We start from the raw sequence: 23,262 nt of genomic DNA, 5'->3' as shown, positions 1-23,262 counted from the left end.
ACTAATGTAGTCTCATGCTCAAACTGTCTATCTAATTTTTACTTCAAAGACCATATATTTCATTTTCAGGTTATTTAACTGGTTCTTTTTCATATCAATCTATTCCAGATTCATATCTACCTGCTTTTATTTCTTAATTATTTTTGTTCTTTTAATGGATGTATGATGTAAGGGATAGAATTAACTAAAAAATGTCCCTAGGGGCTCACTCTGGGTTATCTGGACAACGAGGTGGCTGGGACTGTTTTTGCAGGATGAGGAGTTCCTCTCTTCCAAGGGGCTGTGTACTGATTTGGCTTCTCATAGGACCTGCGGCTTCTGCCCCTCAGCAGGGACAGTCCAATTTTTATGGGCCATGGGCTAGTGTTCAAAAGATTCCTGTAAACAACAGGCACAACCTGGTGCTGAAGCAGTTTGTATGTCCCTTTATTGAGAAGGTTACTCTTCAACTTGCCCTATAGCTAGTTACTGTGGCATTGCAGTGACTGGTTGTTTGGAAATCGAGACCCATACTATGCAGCAGAGCACCCAGCACTCCTGTGCAGGGAGATGGGCAGATGGGGATCTGTGCTTTCTCTTCTCTTGCTCTTGCTTGGCTTCTAGCCTGTCCTTTCCCCAAAAAGGCTGTCCTTCCTTTTCCATGCTGAGCGATGCTGTGACATCATCCTGAACACTATTGCATGACACATGGCAACCACAGAGGTGCCCACCGGGCATGAGGGATACTGTTCTTCACTATCTCTATGATTATTTTAAAAATACCTGCTTACAAAGCCTGTCAGAAAAGCTCTTGATAGTATATATTTCACTGGGCATGATATAACATTATTATTGAGTTTTTGGGTTAACTTTGTTAGTGTTAATGTTCCTCATAGGAGTTTGAATTATAGTTTGCAGATTTATCTTAATTATTATTTATTAATTATATTACTTTATTAATTATGAATTAATTCCTTCCTTCTCTCCCTTCCCTCTTTCCTTTTCTTCACTGATTTTTCTCTATTTCTCCCTAGGCACACCTTCCCTATCTGATGGTTTTTCTTTTACCTCCACATCTCATTACTTGTTAAAAGCAAAAACTGTATTCCATTCTTTGCCTGCCACTTCTGATCTTTTTTCCTTTGATGAAGCATTCAAGGTGGCAAATCCCTCTAGAAGGATATATGTGAAGAAGGTTCTCCTTTTCCAAGTGTTGGTATGAGATTCTGCGTAGTGGGAAGAACAGTTCTACATAAACTTGTTTCTTCAGCCAAACTTGTGATTGATTAGCTGATTTTTGACAGAAACGGGTAGAATGTCTAACCCTGATGGCCTGGGATAGAAGCAGTCCATGTGTTCTAGACAGAATCTTGCAGCTTGACCTGACCACTCAGGGACACTATGGTAATTTCATGAAGAGCTTTTATTCATTAGTTTTGCGCAGTGCTTTCCTGAATTTTCCTTTTATGGAATCTGTTTTCTTGTCTCCAGTTTTTATTTTTGCCCCAGAGCTCATTGTATAATTTATTTACTTGTTTATATCACTATACATATTCCCATCCTTATGTCTGAGATAATTCCACTGAAGGCGATTATAACAGATGAGTTTCAATTAATAAGCCCCTTTTACATGACATACATATGCAAAATAACTTTTGGTTTATACTAAAATTCTTGTTTTACACATTCTCATTCTATTTGGTTATTATATAAATTCTTAAGTGTAACGATTATACTTCCATGAGGTGTTACTTGAATTACTTGGTTGTTAGACCTTTTTTTTTTTATGGGAATTTTTTTCCCTTCTCATTTTCTAATCACATTTAAATTGATACTACTAAAACAGTACTCACATAGTATTGCTGTGCAATAATAGGTTCCTGATGTGTTGTTATGAAAGCAGTTAATAGTTAGGTTAAACATTTCTAGTTTTTCCTAATACTTGTCTAAACAAAGAGGCTGCACCCAGTGGTACCAACTTTTTTTGTTAACTTATTTATCAGAGATACAGATTGTAAAGGAGATTTGGGTTGTGTTCCAGAACATAGAACACATTTTAGTATTTACCTTCATGCTATAAATAAGTTACTATCTTATTTTTTTTTTTATCTTTTCCATTTGTTCTTTTCTTAGAGATGGTCTTGTTCTGTCATCCAGGCTGGAGTACAGTGCTGCGATCATGGCTCACTGCAGCCTCGACTTCCTAGGCTCCAGCCATCCTCCCTTAGCTTATTGAATAGCTGGGACCATATGCGTGCACCACTACGCCTGGCTAATTTTTGTATTTTTTTGTAGGGATGGGGTTTCACCATATTGCCCAGGCCAGTCTTGAACTCCTGAGCTTAAGCAACCCACCTGCTTCCGCCTCCCAAAGTGCTGGGATTGCAGGTGTGAACCATGGTGCCTGGCCTTTACTTGTTCTTACTTCAATATAAGTTGATAGTGAAGATTCTATGTTCCCATATGGTTTCTTTTTTTCGGCAAGTGGCTAATGAGGAAATAATAGTGGCTGATTCATTCAAATCAGGGCATACATTTGTTTTTAGATCACGCATTTCTGTAATGATTTCTTGGGGGAAAAAGTGAGTGTAAAAGGCAGTACTGATTCCTCTCTCACACATTTCATGCATACACCCCCATTCTCACAACCATGTCGGTCTGGGTCTGGGTCCAGGTGAGCTGTAACTCTATTGTGACTAGGGAAGCTTCCTTCATACAATGTATCAGTATCAAAGTCCTTCTCTAAGGGTTCTGTTATGTTGCTGTTTCACTTCCTGTGCAGTGCTCTGTATGCCATTCTGTTGACCAAAAGGTTGCCCATCCTTTCTATATTTTATGTAATAGTGGTAAGTTTTTGGCCATCCCTGGAGTTACATCAGAAAATTTCTGGGACATGTTTCTGTGTGATCATAGGTTCCTGATGTGTTGTTATGAAAGCAGTTAATAGTTACATTAAACATTTCTAGTTTTTCCTAATACCTGTCTAAGCAAAGAGGCTGTACCTCAGTGGCACAAACTTTTTTTGGTTAACTTATTTATTAGAGATACAGATTGTAAAGGAGATTTGGGTTGTGTTCTAGAACATCAGATTAAACATGATCAAATACTAACTAAAATGACATCAAATGAGCCAGAAAAACGCAATTATTGTATATGTCTTGGGACAGAGTGAAAGGAAAAAAGGTTTAGGGTAAGGTTATGAATATGTATGTATTCTCTAGGAGGGAAAAACCTTGCCCCTGACTTGAGGAAACATCTGGAAGGAAATTCTCTGCCAGGAATGCTAGTCATAGCCTCTTCTGCCCATTGTGGATTTGTGCCCAAGTCTTCAAGCAGCCTTAGGTGCTTCTTAGGGAAGGAGAGACTGACAACCATGTTACCATGATGGTCCAAATTAGCTTTCCATGCAAGGTCATAGAAGTAGATCTAGGGTGATATCTCCCTAAATGGCTAGTCCATGATGTTATTAGATGGGAGGGAGAAAAAAAATACCTCCTTATCCCACAGAGGTTTATTCAGTTATCTGAAGGAGGCAATATTTATTCTGAGCACCTTCAACTACATTATAATCTGAATCTGATTGGCCAATCAAATATAAAAGACTGGTTATTAAAAAATATTTTTTTTGCATGTTTCGAAGGGAGGTGAGGATGGAAGAAAAAAAGCAATTGGCCCCTGAAGTTGTGGGAGGGTGGCTGGTTGATGGTGCCACTGACCGGTTTAAAGAGTAGTTACACCAGAGAAGGCTAGCAGTACAGATGGTGAGCAGAAGGCCTTGCAGTCTTGCTGACTTGGCAACTTGGCTGAGGATGGACCTCCTTAAACTTCAGTGGGATACGGATAAATAGAAGGCATGCACCAAGCTATTTTAATCATGCAGCTGCAGATGTAGGCAGCTCTACATTGTAGGATTTGGAAATTTCTATTTTTAAAAGCATGATTGCCCTTGGTTAAATTAAGGAGCTGGATTCCCATTAATGAGTGCCAGTATTTATTTATTTATTGAGATAGGTCTCACCCTGTTGCCCAGGCTGGAGTGATTGGCACAATCATAGCTCATTACAGCCTCAAACTCCCGGCTCAAATGATCCTCCTGCCTTGGCATTCTGAGTAGCTAGGACTACAGGTGAGCCCACTATACCCACCTAATAAAAAAAATTTTTATAGAGACAGGGTATTTCTGTGTGGTCCAGCCTGGCCTCAAATTCTTGGCCTCAAGCAGTCCTCCCACGTTGGCTTCCCAAAGTATTGCGGTTGTAAGTGTGAGTCATCATACCTAGCCAGTGCTAATATTTAGTTCACCATGTAGTTCATATAATATTACTTTCTTGTATCATTTTTGCTATTGATATAAAAGTTTCCTTGACTAATTCCAGAAAAAAAATGGGAGAAACTTTTTTTTTTTTTTTGACATGGAGTCTTGCTCTGTAGCCCAGGCTGGAGTGCAGTGCGCAGTTTTGGCTCACTGCAACCTCTGCCTCTTGGATTCAAATGATTCTCCTGCCTTAGCCGCCCCAGTAGCTGGGACTGCAGGTGTGCGGAGAAACTATCTTTAGAACACGTATTCACTCTTTATGTCTCTGCCTAGAATCCTGATGCCCACCCAATTTCTAGAGTCTTCTTGCTCTCTTGTTTTTGAACCTATTGTTTTATGTTATGGTATATACTATGCATTAAAAATATAGCTGCTTCCAAAATCACTGAACTAAGCTGCTTCCCATATTCCATTAGAGGGAATAAATTTAGGTTCTCCAGGTGATAGGAAGCAATTACAATAAAGTGCAGGGACGTTTGGAGTCCCATATTTATTTTTCATCACTATTGTCAGAAGGATTATTTGGAGATGTGCTACGAGCCTCACACTGTTCTCAGTGTTGCACATTTTTTTTTTTTCTGGGCCCATTCAGCTCTGTGATGCCACATAAGTCATACTTCTACATTTTGTACTTTTCTGATATTTTGTCATTAGAATAAATTCAGAGTTTTGTAGATTTTGCCAATGATGTGGGGCTAAAGTTTATAGAATATAAATAATTGTATAAAACATAAAGAATAGAGCCAATTTCTGCTCTTTCAGGAGGAAAACTTTTGCAACACCTTTATTTAGACCATTTTGGCATCAGAATTAGAAAATAAAACCCAATTTTTGTTACATAATTTATATATTTCTTAAATTACCCTGATCACTGCTTTGGAATCATCCAGATGTTCCATGAGTTTTTGTTCAATTTAATTGAATTGAATTATTTTCTGAAATTAAAAGGGGTTGTTTATTGAATTCTCCAATGTTGCTGCCTTTTATTGACTGCTAGCAATTTTAAATTAAAATCATTATTTTTCATAATTCCCACACTTACAGAGTTTAGCGTTGTCTATATCTTCCCCTGGGCTGAACTAAAGAGCGTAACTTTTTATAATGTAGTACATTTTACCCGTGATTACTTTTTTTTTTTTTAAATGGTTACTTTTTCTTCAGATTATTGCTTTAAAAACAGGATTAAGGATATCTACCAAAGCTTCCATGCCTTTTTTAGCAGCTTTCTTTAAAGTTGACATATATCAGAAAGATCTCCTTTCTAACTAAGGAGCTTTGTCAATCTTTAGAGCTGGTAATATCTTAATCTTGATTTGTGGCACAAGCGTGTGTGTTTGTGTGTATGTATTTTAGTATTTTTTCTCTTACAGAAAACAAATGAAATGGCCTTTTAAAAATCCAGCCTTCACGTTTGTGATCAGAAAAAGGAAATCTAATTATATTTTTAGCTTTTGCAGTTTCTACTTCTCATCAATTATTTTTACTATCAAATGGGAAACATATTTGTTTCATACTCTGACTTCTAGCCTCTTTCCATCTAAATAGTTTTCATCTTAGCCACTGGGTTGTGTTTTCTCTTCTACATTGGCTTTACTTACATATATAGTTTAACACTTTCTCCTACAATTTTTAAGATTCACTTCATGGTTAATGTCTTGCAGGTAATATCCTGCATTCTTTTCTCTCTTTTGTTTACCTGGAGTGGTGGTTGGACTGCTTTCACTTTTGCCCAAATTTTCATTACCATAGCTAGGTGATACAGCTCTGAAATCTAACTTAGTAATGCTTTGAAGGCTTTCAGTGTTTGAATCTTTTACTTTTTGCAGTTCCAATTCTAGTGAGTATGAGTGACAAATGATCAGCAAGCAGAAGCTTAGAGATGAGAAAGAGTCATTAAAGGGTAGAAACTGATCTTGTACAAGAAACAGGTATGAAGCAGGGACAGGAGGATGAGGAGATAGAATTTTTGAATCCGTGCATCAACAATTTTGTTCTCTGAGACACAATGGGGAAGACAGGTTTGTGGATACCACTGGAAATTTTTGGATGGAAAAGAGAAAGTGTCCATGTAGAGGACTTTCTGTCTGCTCAGTAAAATGGGAGGACGAGGTCACTTGCTAAAGCAAAGTTGAGACTGGGAGCTTCAGGTCAATATTTGGCAGAAAAGAAGCAAAAGAAAAATATAAAGCCGAGAGTAAGGAATGTGCTGGCTCAACATGGACCAAGTCACTCTGCTGCTTAAAGCCTTTCCTCAGAACTGTTTGATTAGCAAGCAAAGTATTTTTTTTTCTTTCTTGATATTTATTAATGTTGTGTTTTGTCCTGGAGCATAGTAGGAGAAACAACTTGGGATGAATGAAATTATATCAATTGGCCTCATGTATCTTTGTAACATTTTCCTGAGCTTAAACTAGGGTTCCCTTTAACTGTGTGCCCAACACCATCATATAGTCAGGAGTTTAGTGTGTTTTGGACCCAAGTTGAACTTGACATTCATCCCAAGTGCAATTCTCCATAGATTGTAGATAAGGAAGCCCATCAGACCATGCTCTGATTGCCCAGTCTTTGCAATGGGCCCTGCCAATTCTTGCCATCTTTTAAATACAAATATACTTGTTGTTGCTGCAGTACCTTTGGCTAAGGTAACTTCTTGTCCACCTGGCAAGGATTTCCCCTGCCCACCTAAACATCCTTTATGCCTAACTAGACACTTTTCATCCTTCTAGACCTTGCCTTAAACTGGACCTCCTTCATAAACTTGTCTAAAGCTGCAGCTGTTTTCTTACCCTCTCTCTCTCTGAATAGTGAATTCTGCCCAGTGCAAATCTTTGTTTATATATTTTTCTCTGTTTTCTTAGGTAGACTGTGATTTTCTTGTGAAAAGGACCATATCTTCTATGTGTCTCTTTTAGATCCGTTCACCATAATCTAGTACTGGGTGTGCATTGCATTGCATCTTCATAAATGTTTGGAATGGGTTTGTCACTGCTGTTTGATCTTCTTTTCTTTTCTTTTTTCTTTTGGAGACAAATCTTGCTCTGTTGCTCAGTTGGAGTGCAGTGGCGCAATCTCAGCTCACTGCAACCTCCACTTTCCAGGTTCAAGAGGCTCCCCTGCCTCAACATCCCCAGTAGCTGAGAATACAGGCATACACCACTACACCCTCTCTAGGTTTTTGTATTTTAGTAGAGACAGGGTTTCACCATGTTGGCCAGGATGGTCTCAATCTCCTGACCTCAAGTGATCTGCTCACCTCGGCCTCCCAAAGTGCTGGGATTATAGGCATGAGCTACTGTGCCCAGCCTGGTGTTTGATTTTCATAAGGTGACACCAATAGTTGATCTTTAAAATATGTCTACTTCCTATATTTGCTTTTTATTGTGATGCTACAGATAAAGGTTATTATAGTTAAGTATTTTTGGTTTTTCAGCTTTTCTTAATAAGCTTTATTAATTTGGTCACTTAAAAATTACATTTTAATTTACTTTTTACTTTTCTTTCTTCATTTTCCTGGTCCTGTATGTTGGTCCTGAATCATGACTCTTAAGGATGCTATGGTAACGTAACAGAGAATTGTTACATTACGTTGTTCTTTGCTCTCTTCTCTGAGATGTGTTCAGCTGTGAAGATCTGCTCCATCACTCTTTTTTTCTTACAGTTCATTCCTAGTGATTAAATTATATCTTTTATGCCCTGTATTTTCATTATTTCTTCTCATATAGGCAATATATGATCACAGCATGTCTGAGATATATATGTCTCATAAGGATATGCACTAATAATATGTATGAAAACTTAACAATTTAACTCATAATAATAGGTCATTCCGTGTAACTTCTCATTGGGTTCTTATTGGGTAGTGGTGATTTGCATGGCTCGTTCACGCCAAGGAACATTTTATGCAATAAAAAAGTATAAAAGAAACATTTAACTTGAATAATAGATTTATTGCAAATTAATTACAAAATATATTTCATACAAAAGAAATGAATTTACCACGAAACTACAAATGGCATAAAAGTACATATTTGTGTTCCTTTTAGGAATCGAACATTTTAAGTCCAGTGCAGGATGGAACCAAGAAACCTCAGATTGACAGCAATAAGAGCAATAACTACCGGATTGTAAAGGAGGTCAGCAGATACAAAATATTCTCATAGAGGTTTATATTTGCATGCCAAATAATTTTTGCTTATATATTATATTTAATATTGTTATTTGTTATATTTCATGCTTTTTCTCTTCTCTTTAAAGATCTTGATTAGGCTAAGTAAACTCTGTGTACAGAATAAAAAGTGTCGGAATCAGCATCAACGATTACTGAAAAATATGGGGGCCCATTCGGTGGTGTTGGATCTTCTGCAGATACCCTACGAAAAGGTTAGTCCTTGTTATTTTTGTTTCTTTAGCTTATTTTCATACAGTTTCACATGTTTTGCAAAATTCCAAGGAATTTTTTCTTTCTTCGTTATTTGAGAATAAATCACCCACTGGGTGCCCCATCACCCCGAGCCCTTTTGTGTATTTTTCCTACAAACAAGGGCACACTACTACATCACCACAACAGAGCCTTCCAAATCAGGAAAGAGCATGGTACTTTACTGTCACCTAGTCCCTATACACTACTCAGATTTCTCCCATTGTCCCAATTGTTTTTGGTTTGAAAAAAAGATCCACTTCAGAATCACACACTGTTCAATTGTCATGTTTATTTAAATGTCTTCATGTGGGAACTCCCATGACATTGACACTTTTGAAAATAGCCAGTTATTTTGAAGGATATCCCTTAATGGGCATTGTCTGATGTTTCCTCATGATTAGATACAGTTATACATCTTTGGCAGGAACATAACAGAAGTGATACTATGTTTGTCTCATTGCTTCCTATTAGTTGGTGCACAATTTTGATTTGCCCCCTGACTGATGATGTTCACTTTGATCAATTGATTGAGGTTGTATCTGCCAGGCTTCTCTAATTTTCCCTTTGTAATTCCCTTGTAATTAATAAGTATTTTGTGGAGTAGTTATGTGAAACTAAGTAAATATCCCATTCTTCATCAAACTTTCAACTTGTTCATTTATTACGTTTATTTTTATCAGTATGGGTTTGTAGATATTCATTTTATTCAATAGGCTACAAACAGTTCTATCATTATTTATTTTCATTACCAGATTGTCTCAGATTTGGCCAGTAGAGTTCCTTCAAGCTAGATTATCTGTCCTCTAACATTATCCCACCATTCTTTGAGTAATTCTCACACAATAAAATGTTCCAGACTTACCTTGTACTCTTCTTGCTTCAACTGTAGAATCAGAGATTTTTCGAGAAGCCCCATTTCCATTTGGTGGGGAATGGTATTTAGGAGCAAAGTTCTGAGAACTGAGTGTGCTGATTGCTTTGGAGTGTTGCCCCCATAGGCCCTCTAAATAGACAAAGCTAGGGAATATACGTATGTATGTGTGTGCATATATACATTTATTTAATAGTAATATAAAATACCACTCAAAACATGAGTCCATTTGAATTTCTACCAGTGACCACTTGACAAATTGTACAATCAACTATACAGGGAAATTTTAGGTAGTTTTGCTGCTATTGTCACAAGATCTCTTTTAAGAAGACAAATTTGCTTCTCTGTGAATTTTGAGATTTAATTTCCTTGTTAAGATTCTTATAAGCAAATGATAGTTGCATAGTATAGGACTTTGGAAAATGACAGTGAATAAGAAAAGTCACTTGAGTGTTAAGAAAGAGGGGGACAAAGAAGATGGGAAAATAAAAGAGAAAGCAAAGAGGAAAAGGAAAAGAGTGGAAATAAGAGACAAGGTAAATAGCAAAATGAAGGGACAGAGAGACTGGAGAGAGAAAGAACTGAGATGAGTACTAGTAATCATATATACAGAGAAGATTGACAGAGTAGAAGAAGAGAGGAAGTTTGAATGGGGGGAAAGGAGTTAGTATAGAGCAGGAGGAAAGGGGGCAGGAGCAGGAGAAATAATAGATGGAACAAGAGGAGAAGCAGAGAGGAGAAGGAATAGATGTGGGAGAAACAGTAGGAAGGAAGATGTATGGAAAGAGGGCGAAATAGAATGGAGAAAGAAAGAAGAAAAGAAGCAGAACAATGCAGATATATAGACACACTACAAAATGAGGAGACATTTAAAGGAAAGGAAGAATTATGGGGACTGGAGAGTACAGCAGAGAGGGGAGGAGAAATAGAGAAAGATAGGGACAGAGAGAAGAAAGGAGGACAGAGGAGGTGTGGGGATAAAGCAGAGGAGGAAAAGGTGGCTATGTACAGATGGGGAAATGTGGTGGACAGTTGGAAGGATTGGGGAGGAAGAGAGAAAGGCTGTAAAACAAAGGGGGAATTGGAAGAGTAGAGAAGAATAGAATCAGGAGGAAAAACAAAGAGAAGGTGAGAAAGATCTAGAAAACAGAGAAGCGAAAAAGAGGGGAGACTGGGAGAGGTGTGAATCATAAAGGAGAGAGGAGAAAGGAGAGCAAAGATGGGCAGAGAGAAAAATAGTGTGTGGATGAAGGATGTACTTTCGCATACCATTTGCAGTCTCTTATGTTTGTTTCTATCATGTGCTATTCTTTAACTTACAGAATGATGAAAAGATGAATGAAGTAATGAATCTAGCCCACACGTTTCTGCAGAATTTCTGTCGAGGAAATCCACAGAATCAAGTTCTTCTTCATAAACATCTGAATTTGTTTTTAACTCCGGGTGTAAGTATTTTAGCTTTATTAGAAATATTTCTAAACATTTCTAATAAAGTGTGCATCAAATTTGTCTTAGTAACATTCATGAATAGAGTTTTGTTAAACTTCATTGCTTTATTTTTTTCCTTGTGGAAATTCCCTTCACCAAAGTGAGTATCTTTTATTTCCATTAAGAAAACTTTTAAAGAAACTTGAAAAATTGCACAAGTTTTGCATGCAAATGACGTCTTTTTTAGGTATATAGTTAAATGTTAGGGAAAAGATGTGGTAGAACAAAGAACTAACTCACAATACCATGAGTAAGATAAATATGGAAAACTCAGAGGTGGAGTTTGCCCTTGTCTGTAAAATGTGTTTGAGTAGATTTTATGGAAGACCTAACTTTGAATTCATAATTAATCTCAAGAATACTGTTGCCAATATGTTGCACTTTATGATAATAATCTCCTTTCTCCAACTAAATTCCTCTGTGAGCTCAGTTTTCTTTTAATGGCTAATGATCTCATTGCATTTTTTGGAAGACTTGCACAGAACATTCGCTGTGGCTCTGTATAAAATATAAAACTGATCACAAGCAGGGCAATTAGTCTAAGTACTGTAGAATAGAAAATTGATCTTGTCAGAATTACAAGTGCATGTTTCTCTGTGTTTAGCTCCTTGAAGCAGAAACCATGAGGCACATCTTCATGAACAATTACCATCTGTGCAATGAAATTAGTGAGAGAGTTGTACAGCACTTTGTGCACTGCATTGAGACACATGGCCGCCACGTGGAGTACCTGAAGTTTTTGCAAACAATTGTAAAAGCAGATGGTAAATATGTGAAAAAATGCCAGGATATGGTAATGACAGAGGTATGTTCTCAGTTTGCCTTTTATCAGCTTTATATAAACAGTATGTTCAAATATGTATTTTCTATTAATTTAGAGTGAAAAAAACCCCTAACAATATAGATTTGGAAAATTGTTTAGTTTAATAATGACTACTTAAGTGCAAATATATTTTTGCTTTAATCTAGTGAAACAACATATCTTAAGTTGGGTTTATGATTTTCTAAGTTTATTTTTCTTTTTGACCCATAACAAATTTGCATATTTTAAATAATGGGTAAAATCCTGTGAAATTTTATTTATTTTTTGGAATGAAAGTGACAAAATATTATATCCTTAAGTTTCCAATAATATAAGAAAGACAGACTGAACTGTGCTTTTCCAGTGCCTTTATTGCCGTGTTTCTGAAATATAGAATGGGTGTTCTCTGATGCTATTTGGAGAAAGCTTTGAAGAAAGTCAAACTAAGTAATAAAAACTATCCAATAGTGATTTATTACAGCATATGGAAACTTACTATTTAAAGTAAGTTAAAAATTTCAGCAAATGAATAGATGAAGGTACTTCATCTATTTATTTGCCTTTTTCATTTTTATGTTTGACCTTGAGTGATATTTATGTAATGAGTAAGTTATTAGGCAGCAAGTATGATACATTAAAGAACTAGCAGCTTAAAGAGCCCGTTGATTAAATCACTGCTCTGTGACCAAATGGTTCTCTAGTGGCCCATATAGATTAAGGGAGCTTCCACCCATGGCTACCAAACACTTACATGGTAGATTTTTATTGGTTTCTGGGCATTTTCATTATTGTATACCTTAAATTTGGGAATGGAGGAGATTTCCATATTAATTCAAGGAATCCCTCCTGCCACTTAGAAATCTCAAAATTAATTTATCTTAAAGCCTTGAATTTTTAAATGTAAATTATTGTTATTAAACATTTTAAGAAACATTTTAAGCTTGTAAAATGCACCTTTTTCTTACCTGCATTTACCTTCACTTTGGCTCCTCATTGTCTGGAAATGTGGGAACTAACTGGATTTTGTATTATGATCAGCAAGGAAAGAATTAGAATGTGAAAGCAGCAAACAGTGAAGCCATTCCTATGACACTGTTAGGTGAAGTGTTTCTATGCATAAAGAAGCAATCGTAATATTATATTATATTAATATATAATACATATTTTTGACACATACGCATTCTTTTTCAACAAAACTTTCAAAGTAACCAATTAATTGGCTTATAGATGTAAATAATTTGTCACTTTAAAATATAATACATAGAGAAAAAATTATGTATCCTTAGTTATCCACCAAAATATCTCATACTGGGGTTAGAAAATTAGTCCAGATAATAGACAATAAGATATTATGGAGTTTGAGTAATAAAACTGCCACCTGAGGGAATTTTCTACTAAAATTATATAAACAAAGTATGAAGGAAAATTTATGTCCTAAAAGCCCCTACTTATTCATATCTTTGTCTTTCTTGGTTTTGTGTGTGTGTGTGTGTGTGTCTTAGTTTTCTGCTTATTTCTCTGATCTCTGCCTTTGCCTTAATTCTCTAATGATGCATGGAATTTTCTAGACTTTTGTAGAGCTGAAATTAGCTCAATTTACTTGATTACTTATATAGTCACTATTGCAATGGGTGGGATATTTCATTCTTCTTTAGTAAAATTATAAGATTTCTTGTGCTTTGGCGATGGAGTCTTCCAAAAAAAAAGTAGAGGAAAATAACTTTTTTTTTTACAGGTTTAATTTCAGTGTGATGAACAACTTACTATCATCTATGTTGTTTCATTCTTGCCCCATCTGTTGCTTCCATATCACTCCAGCTGGTTTTGATAGTGTTCATCAACTGGTTCCCTGGCATGGAACCATAACCTTTTCACCACCTTCCCCCAGCATAGCTCTGCTTTTGTCATATTATATATGCTTTTACAGAGAGATACATGTTTCCAGATATATCAAGCCTTTGAAAATAACTGCAAGAATGAATGTGTGGACTGCTATGTAGACTCTCTTAATTGTCATTTCAGTTGATAAATGGGGGTGAAGATGTGCTGATATTTTACAATGATAGAGCATCATTTCCAATCCTGCTCCACATGATGTGTTCAGAGAGAGACCGAGGGGATGAGAGTGGCCCCTTAGCGTACCACATCACCCTGGTGGAGTTGCTGGCAGCATGCACAGAGGGGAAAAATGTCTACACTGAAATCAAGTGTAATTCCCTTCTGCCGCTGGACGACATAGTGAGGGTGGTGACACATGATGACTGCATCCCTGAGGTAAGCCTGGCAAAAGCTTAGCGGCTCTAAGAGAATCATTATTAAGTTTTAAACTTTAAGTGCCAGAAGTCCTCCATATTACTATTTATAATGAGATCATGTATTTAGTCAAGGAATTGTATTTAACTATATAATTTGCAAAATGTAAAAGAGCATAAAATGTCTGCTTTTTAATAAGACCTATAAGAAGTTCTGAAAGATAATAAACTTTTTTTTTTTTTTTTTTTTTTTTTTTTTTATTAAATTTTTTTTTTTTTTTTTTTTTTTTTTTTTTGAGACAGAGTTTCAGTCTGTTGCCCAGGCTGGAGTCCAATGGCATGATCTTGCCTCACTGCAACCTCTGCCTCCTGGGTTCAAGCAATTCTCCTGCCTCAGTCTCCCGAGTAGCTGGGATTACAGGCATGCATCTCATACCCAGCTAATTTTTGTATTTTTAGTAAAGTCAGGGTTTCCCTGTTTCATGTTCAGGTTTCATGTTGGCCAGGCTGGTCTCAACTCCTGACCTCAGGTGATCCACCCACCTCGGCCTCCCAAAGTGCTGGAATTATAGGTGTGAACCACTGCGCCTGGCCAATGAGAAACTTTTAAGAGCTATAGCTACTGCTAGCTTAGTGTAAGCCACTAGACAACTCTCTTAAATTCTAACATGCAAGGTGATCAAACCGAAAGGTTTACTTGAACCTTTAGTATATTCTTGAGAATAAATGGGTGCTTTGTAAATGATTCATAGTCATTGATTGGAGAGGCTAGGATAGTGCTGCAGGACCACATAATAGACTCTGCAGGTTTACCAGGCTTTATGGAATGATGCATTCATGAAGATATGCACACGCAGTTTGCTTTATTCCCACATCATTTACCCTCTGTCCTAGTTTGGCTCTGATGATAGAAAAAAGTCTCAGTAGCAGCTGGTTGTCTGCCAATAAGTTTCTATTAATGAGGCTTCCAGGAATGTACAGTACAAAAATTTCTTTCTTTTCTACTGTTGTATGTTGTTGCAAAGCTTATAAATGTGTGATACACTGAAAAAGATATAGAGCCAAACATTTAAAATCACAGTAACTTCAAAAAGTATCAGATAAGGTTAACTTCCCTACTTTTAGATAATCCTATGTAGTGATGGACTTGAAAGCATATTTTTGTGAAATTTTGTGGAATTGTTGACATGTCAATCCAAGGATACTTCATGCCTTGATTGGTTTGAAATAAGATGACAAAGAAGGGAAGTCTAGTCTAATGATGAAGTCCCTGGGCTCTTTCCTTCCTCAAAAGCCTGATTCTGGGTATATTTCTTCCAACATGTAGGTCCCTCTGACTCTACCACTCTTACCTCTTACATTTATCTAAGTAACTCCTCTTCATCCTTTAGATCTTAATTCAAGCCTTGCTTCTCCAGGGAAGACTTCCTTGGCCTTCCTTAGTACAGTCTGTAAGAATATATAATTTGAAATTTGACATGTCCATCTTGTTAGTAGGAAAAGACCTGTAACCCTCATGCCCATCCCCAAGATTGTAAGTTCTGAGAGTAACAATACTTGGATCTGTTTCTCTTCACTGTTATATTGTTTGACCCAGAGCCTACATCAATAAATAAGTGTTGAATGAATACACAAATGAATTAAAGAATGAATCAGGATCCTGGATACATTACACTCTAGTTGTGTGACTGACTCCAATAGATTACTTAACTTTTAAATTTCAATTCCTTCAATTTACTATCATCTATATTATTTCATTCTTGCCCCATCTGCTGCTTCCGTATCACCCCAACTGGTTTTGATAGCATTCATAACTGATTCATTGGCATGGGACCATAATCTTTTCACCACCCTCTCCCAGCATAGCTCTGCTTTTGCCATATTATATATGTTTTTACAAAGAGATACACATGTTTCCAGATATATTAAGCCTTTGGAAATAACTGCAAGGATGAATGTTTGGACTGCTGTGTAGACTCTCTTATTATCATTTGTGTATTCATTCAGTTTTAAGGTGGAATAATTATTGTATGTACCCGATAGGATTGTTGGAGGATTAAATTAAATAATTCATACGAAATGCTGATGGTATTTGGCACATAGGAAACACCGAGTCAATATTAGCTGCTGTGAGGATAGTTGTGAGAATGCACTGAGTGGCCCACGTCTCTGTACCCTGTGGCCATCCTTGACATGGCACTCTCCCATTGATGGTTTGTTCAGGCTCAGTGAAGTACAGAGAAGCATGAAGGGTATGAAAGCTCTCCTAAATTTTTTATGGTTTCAATTTGGATTCCATGAGTCCCCTTAAATTGTTCACATGATTTTTTATGTATATGCATTTTTTCAGAGAGATTTATAGATTCATCAGATTTTCATAATGAAGGAAACGAAAAAATGCAAAACAAAGATCACTGCTCTATGTGTTTTAGAAATGGTGTATGTTAAGGATATTCATCCCAATCCTTTATGAGGAATTTCACTAATTCTGGAAAGGAATTTTACTAGATTTATATCTTAAAATAATATACATTTTGGGGAGTAAACTATGAGCTTATTTCTTCTCAGAAAAAGTAATTTAAATATTTTTGAATGGCAATGAAGTATTTTTTGGTCAACATATTTAAATGTTTTACTAGGACTCTCTTGGTTACAAGTGACAGAAACCTAATATAAACCAGTTTAAACAAAAAAGGAAATTTTATTGGCTCCAGTACTTAGGAGTTTGAAGTATGCTTATTCAGATGGATCCAGAGGTTCAAACAGTGTCAGAATTTATTCTGTTTCTCATCCCTTTTTCCTTCATCTTTCTGCCTCATTCTCTTCTGAGTATATTCTGCCACATACCTGGAGAAAGACGGTTTCTTAAAGTTAAGGTTTACCTCGTTTCATTTTAGCAATGAGATAAAAATGAAAGAGTTATTGAGAAGAAGGAAGAGGAGGAGGACTAATGTATTTAGTCAAGTAATTGTATTTATATAAATTGGAAAATTTAAAAGAGCATAAGAGGTCTACTTTTTAATAAGTTCTGTATGAATTTGACAAAATTTTTTCAAAAAAAATTTGAAAGATAACAAACTTTTAAGAACTATAGCCACTGCTAGTTTAGTGGAAGCTGCTACACAACTCTTTTAAATTCTAAACATGGCAGTGTTATTAAACTGAAAGGTTTACTTGAACCTTAAGTATGTTCTTATTTATTTATTTATTTTTGAGACAGTGTCTCACTCTGTTGCCCAGGCTGGAGTGCAGTGGTGTGACCTCGGCTCACTGCAACCTGCACCTCCTGGGTTCAAGTGATTCTCCTGCCTCAGCCTCCTGAGTAGCTAGGACTACAGGTGTGCGCCACCACGCCTGGCTAATTTTTCTTTGTATCTTTAGTAGAGACAGGGTTTCACTTTGTTGGCCAGGATGGTCTCGATCTCCTGACCTCATGATCAGCCCACTTTGGCCTGCCAAAGAGCAGGGATTACAGGCGTGAGCCACTGCACCCGGCCCTTAAGTATGTTATCGAGCATAAAACAGGTCCTCAAGATAGGGACAGGATTGCAGGGGAGGGAGGGAGAGGGGAAGAAGAAAGGGAAAGTGAGAGGAAGAAGGGGTTGCTTTGGACACCTAGTGTCTCAAATATGATAGGTTTGTTTTGCATAAAGTTCTTTCTCACAGCAATTGCTGGGCCCAGGGGGATGGAGTACTAGGCCCCACGATTTCACAAGTAGGTCAGTGGACTCAGCAAAAGAAGAGAAATGGAAATGCTTTCTGGATAGACAAAAAATATGCTTTGATCTACCATAAAAACTAACAGATTTTATGTTAACCTTTCATAATTGGTATTTGAAAGTCATCAATAAAGAAAACTAACTTTCTTTTGTATTTGAAACTTGCACAGGTTAAAATTGCTTATGTGAACTTTGTTAATCACTGTTACGTTGACACTGAAGTGGAAATGAAAGAAATCTATACAAGTAACCACATTTGGAAATTATTTGAAAACTTCTTGGTGGATATGGCAAGGGTAAGTTAGATTTTGACCATTGAAGGCAATAGATATTTTGACTAATAGCATTAAGCATCTGGATGAAAACTTGCAGTTAAATTCAGTTTTGATTTAATGCATTCATTCATAAAGTTGTGAAGAAATTTCAGAAGATTGTGAATGAGATTTAATGAGTTAATATATACACAAAATACCTAGTACATTGTAGATAGCAACAGATAAGGTGTTCATTTTTATCTTTATGAGTGACTGTATTTGTCTGTTATTAAATGGAATCTTAGTGGCTTTCTTATATTGGTTAGAGAAGATACTTGGCAGAGGTCAATTTGCATTTAATCTCTTACTCTAAGTGGAATTACAAAGCACAGATAAAGAGACCTGAAGAGGTCTTGACTACTGCTTTTAGGCAGATAGGTACTTGACTAGCCGACTGAGGACTTAGCCTTTCCCCCTGTTGCCTATTCAAAATCTTCTTTGGAAGTGTGCTCTAGTAATTTAATCATCTGGCATTTTCACTCATGTCCACCAAATTATATTCTGCTTGTTACTGTTTTTTTTGTTGGGGGCTGTTGTAGAGGACTTGTGGAGCAGATTGGCATTTTCTAGATACTGCCTGGCATATGTTTTTGCTCTGTTAATATTGAGTAAATGAATGAATGAAGAAAGAAAAGAAGTATGGAATCTCTTTGATAGGTGACACAATTTTCTTTAGCACATCTTAGCTTTTTTTTGCATACTGAATTATCGTAACAGCCAGGGTCTAAAAAATCTCTAATTTTCCCTTTAAAGTTATAGGACTTGATGTTCACTAAAGATGGTGTATAGCTAACTTCTTAGACCTATTATGTGTGATGGTGGCCTGTCTCAGCCCCTTTGGCCTTCTAACATTCCTGAGCACTGGTAGCTTTGTATAGGCCTCATATAGCTGTATTTGGAGGAGAAAGATTAGTGAAGTCCATATTTTCATTATCTTAATTATAAGAATGGATGCTGTTATCTGTTAGCTCACTGCCTTTCTACAGCTTTTTCTGAAAGGAGGGATGCATCCTTCCTTTCACTGCCTGTAGACTCAGACATGTGAGAGCACCCTTGGATAATACAGTGAATCATGTGTTATTCAAGACCATGAATTCTTTTTATTTAGCCAAGGTTTCCAGGTGAAATGCACTTATTTTACCTTTGGTGTGGGGTAGTGTGGTGAAATGAGGTGGTTCTTGTTTTACTTCATTTCCATACTGCTAAAAGCCAGTTATCACCTATCTTAGGTACATACACACCTATAGAGAAATTGTCCTGTTCTGTGCAGCATTTAACATAGCACTTGTATGTGTCCCCATTGACCTTGTGAAAACCTTAACTCTGACCAGCTATAGTATCTCCAGAGACCTTGAAGTAGGGAGTGACTTACCTGCCAATGACTGAGCTTTAAAACTGCACGTGCAGGAGGATATTAAAGAGATTATAGATGGATCTTCACAGTTGCACAGTGCTGCTGACTAAAGATAATCCTGAAACAGATCAAGGTCACATTGTAGGCAGTATGAGCTATAAAGCTGAAAGGATTTTTATTTTTTAAACCAAAGAAAGCCAATGATAACTTCCATTGATTATGTCACCTGGGAAACACTGTTTTCACTGAGGTATTTGCCAGGCAAAAGTGTATAGATTTACATTTTTTGAAAAAAAAATACACATATAGAGATGATTTTTATTTTAACTATTACTTAATTGGATAATTAATGTTATTTATTATATTAAAGCTCTAGGGGAATTTCAAGATCTACTTGATCTATTTATTCTTATATCTAGCCACCATAGGTTAGCTTTTAAAAGGTTTTTAAAAGTATTTCCCTCTTGTTTATATTTTAAAACAGCAGCTCTCTAATCCCTTTACCAGGGTTGACAAGGATCACCCTTCCTTTTTCAGGGAAGGACATAGAAACCTGACTTTTTCATATTTGGGATTTCTCTCTCTCTCCATGAAGAAAGATCAGAGTCACCACAAACTTTCAAATTCAAGTTATAAAAATAAGTATGGTTAAATGTGTAGAATGTGGCCTTCTAGGTAAATTTGCAGTTCAGTTGAGCAGTTTTTAAGTTTTAGTGAACATCAGGTTTAGCTGGAGGCCTTGGTAACATACAGATTGCTGGGTCCTATCCCCAGAGTTTCTGATTTCCATACATGTGAAACTTGGAATTTTTTTGTCTTCTTTTTCTTTTTTTTTAATTGTATTTTGGGCTCTGGTGTACATGTGCACATCCTGCATCCTGCAGGATTGTTGCATAGGTACATACATGCCATGGTGGTTTGCTGTCTCCATCCCCCCACTGCCCCATCGCCTACATCAGGCATTTCTTCTGGGCCTCCGCATCCTCCCTGCCCCCCTGTTGTCCCTTCCCTCCCCTCCCTTCCACCTCCCCCACCTAGCCCACTGAGTGTTGTTCTCTTCCCTGTGCCCAGGTGTTCTCATTTTTCATTACCCACCTATGAGTGAAAACATGTGGTGTTTGGTTTTCTGTTCTTGTGTCAGTTTGCTGAGAATGATGGTTTCTAGATTCATCCATATCTCTACAAAGGACACAAAGTCATCATTTTTTATGGCTGCATAGTATTCTATGGTGTATATGTGCTGCATTTTCTTTGTCCAGTCTATCACTGATGGGCATTTAGGTTGGTTCCAGTCTTTGCTATGGTGAACAGGGCTACAACAAATATACGTGTGTGTATCTTTATAACAGAGTGATTTATAATCCTTTGAGTATATACCCAGTAATGGGATTGTTGGGTCAAATGGAATATCTATTTCTAGATCCTTGAGGAATCGCCACACTGTCTTCCATAATAGTTGGACTAATTTACACTCCCACCAACAGTGTAAAAGTGTTCCTTTTTCTCCACATCCTCTCCAGCATCTGTTGTCTCCAGATTTTTTAGTGATTGCCATTCTAACAGGTATAAGATGATATTTCAATGTGGTTTTGATTTGCATTTTTCTAATGACCAATGATGATGTGTATTTTTACATATGTTTGTTGGCTGTATATATGTCTTCTTTTGGAAAGTGTTCATATCTTTCACCCACTTTTTAATATGTTTGTTTTTTTTTCTTGTAAATCTGCTTTAGTTCTTTGTAGATTCTGGATATTAGCCCTTTGTCAGTTGGGTAGATTGCAAACATTTTTTTCCCATTCTGTTGGTTGCCAGTTCACTCTAATGATTGTTTCTTTTACTGTGCAGAAGCTCTAAAGTTTGATTAGATCCCGTTTGTCTATTTTTGCTTTTGTTGCCGTTGCTTTTGTTGTTTTAGTCATAAAGTCCTTGCCTGTGCCTATGTCCTGGATGGTGTTGCCTAGGTTTTCCTCTAGGGTTTTTAGGTGAGACTTGGCATTTTTAACAAATTCCTAGGTGATGCTGCAGATGCTGGTCCAGGGACCATACTTTGAGAATCACTGTAGTAGACCATAGAGCTAAGAGTAGGGATTTCAAAAGATTTAGCCAGACCAGAGTTCAAGTCTAGGCTCTGCCTCTCGCAGCTCAGTTTGTCTTGGGCAAGGTTCTTAAACCCTCTGGGCCTTGAGTTTCCTGGTTTTTAAAATGAATACCATAAAAACACATTCCCCATAGGGTTAGTGGGAGAATCCAATGAGATAATGTATATAAAACTTCTTAGCACGTATTAGCATCAGTAAAAGAGTTAGTAACATCATCCATATCATTGTCTCCAGTATTATTACAAGGTTATATGTAGCTTTTTAATTAGTTTCAAGAAACTTCTCCAAGACCTACACCAAATAATTGAGGATAACCAGAAGACCATTCAGCACAGGCAAAAACTAGAAATTATGTCCATAAAGCTGGACATCCACAGCAGTAGTTCACATGAATAGCCATGTATGAGATAAACCAAATCCAGAAGTTCCAACAAAGTTATGACACCCAGGAAGAACTGATTTATATCCATGAGAAATGATGAAGGCAATCTGGAGGAAAGGAATTTGGATAAGTTGAACCTAAAGAATCATAGCATCTAAGGGTTGGAAGAGACTAGTAGTCAAATTTATGTCCAGTTCATAGCCTTCAGCACATATTCAAATATCTGATTAATAATGATCTTACCACTTTTTTCTCTTTCTTTTTATTTTTTGTGGATAAATAGTAGTTGTATATATTTATGGGGTACAGGAGATATTTTGATGCAGCCATATAATGTATAATGAACACATCAAGTAAATGGAATATCCATCACCTGAAGCATTTATCCCTTTTTTCTGTTACAGACAATCCAATTATATTCCTTTAGTTATTTTAAAATGTACAAGAAATTATTGTTGACTGTAGTCACCCTGTTGTGCTATCAAATATTAGATTTTGTTCATTATTTTCAACTATATATTTGTATCCATTAATCATCCCCACTTTCCCTCTGCCCTAGTACCCTTCCTAGCCTCTGGTAACCATCCTTTTATTCTCTATCTCCATGAATTTAATTGTCGTAATTTTTTTAGTGCCCACAAATAAGTGAAAACATGCAAAATTTGTCTTTCTGTGCCTGGCTTATTTCACTTAACATAGTAGGATTATCTCCTGTTCCTTCCAAGTTGTTGCAGATGACCGTATCTCATTCTTTTTTATGGCCTCATAGTATTCTATTGTGTATAAGTACCACTTTTTTTTGTTGTTGTTGAGATGGAGTCTCGTTCTGTCGCCAGGCTGGAGTACAGTGGCGCAATCTCAGCTTACTGCAATTTCCATGTCCTAGGTTCAAACGATTCTCTTGCCTCAGCCTCCCAAGTAGCTGAGACTATAGGCGTGCAGTATGCCTAGCTAATTTTTATTTATATTTTTAGTAGAGAAGGGCTTTCACCATGTTGGCCAGGATGATCTCGATCTCTTGACCTTGTGATTCACCTGGTTCAGCCTCCCAAAATGCTGGGATTACAGGCGTGAGCCACCGCGCCTGGCCAGTCATGTTTTTATCCATTCATCTGTTGATGGGCACTTAGGTTGCTTCCAAATTTTGGCTATTGTGAACCGTGCTGCAACAAACACAGAAGTGCAGATATCTCTTCAATGTACAGTTTCCTTTTTTGTGGGATATATTCAGAAGTGGGATTGCTTTTTTTTTTTTTTTTTTTTT

General features: G+C 36.8%; 1 protein-coding gene across 7 annotated transcripts in view; it reads left to right on the top strand.

Moving 5' to 3' along the window:
* ITPR2 (inositol 1,4,5-trisphosphate receptor type 2) overlaps window positions 1-23,262 on the top strand; it is a 494,659-nt gene that overhangs the window by 220,304 nt on the left and 251,093 nt on the right. For all 7 annotated transcript variants that reach the window (XM_017507025.2, XM_017507023.2, XM_017507029.2 and 4 more), the window contains 6 exons: window positions 8,338-8,427; window positions 8,549-8,674; window positions 10,908-11,030; window positions 11,678-11,878; window positions 13,898-14,149; window positions 18,017-18,142. In XM_017507025.2, coding sequence (XP_017362514.1) covers window positions 8,338-8,427; window positions 8,549-8,674; window positions 10,908-11,030; window positions 11,678-11,878; window positions 13,898-14,149; window positions 18,017-18,142 — 918 coding nt within the window. The remainder of the gene's footprint in view (window positions 1-8,337; window positions 8,428-8,548; window positions 8,675-10,907; window positions 11,031-11,677; window positions 11,879-13,897; window positions 14,150-18,016; window positions 18,143-23,262) is intronic.

Source organism: Cebus imitator, unplaced genomic scaffold, assembly GCF_001604975.1.
Source record: "Cebus imitator isolate Cc_AM_T3 unplaced genomic scaffold, Cebus_imitator-1.0 Scaffold367, whole genome shotgun sequence".
Taxonomy (NCBI): domain Eukaryota; kingdom Metazoa; phylum Chordata; class Mammalia; order Primates; family Cebidae; genus Cebus; species Cebus imitator.
The sequence above is the reverse complement of the archived record's forward strand: the minus strand, read 5'-3'. Positions and strand labels throughout refer to the sequence as shown.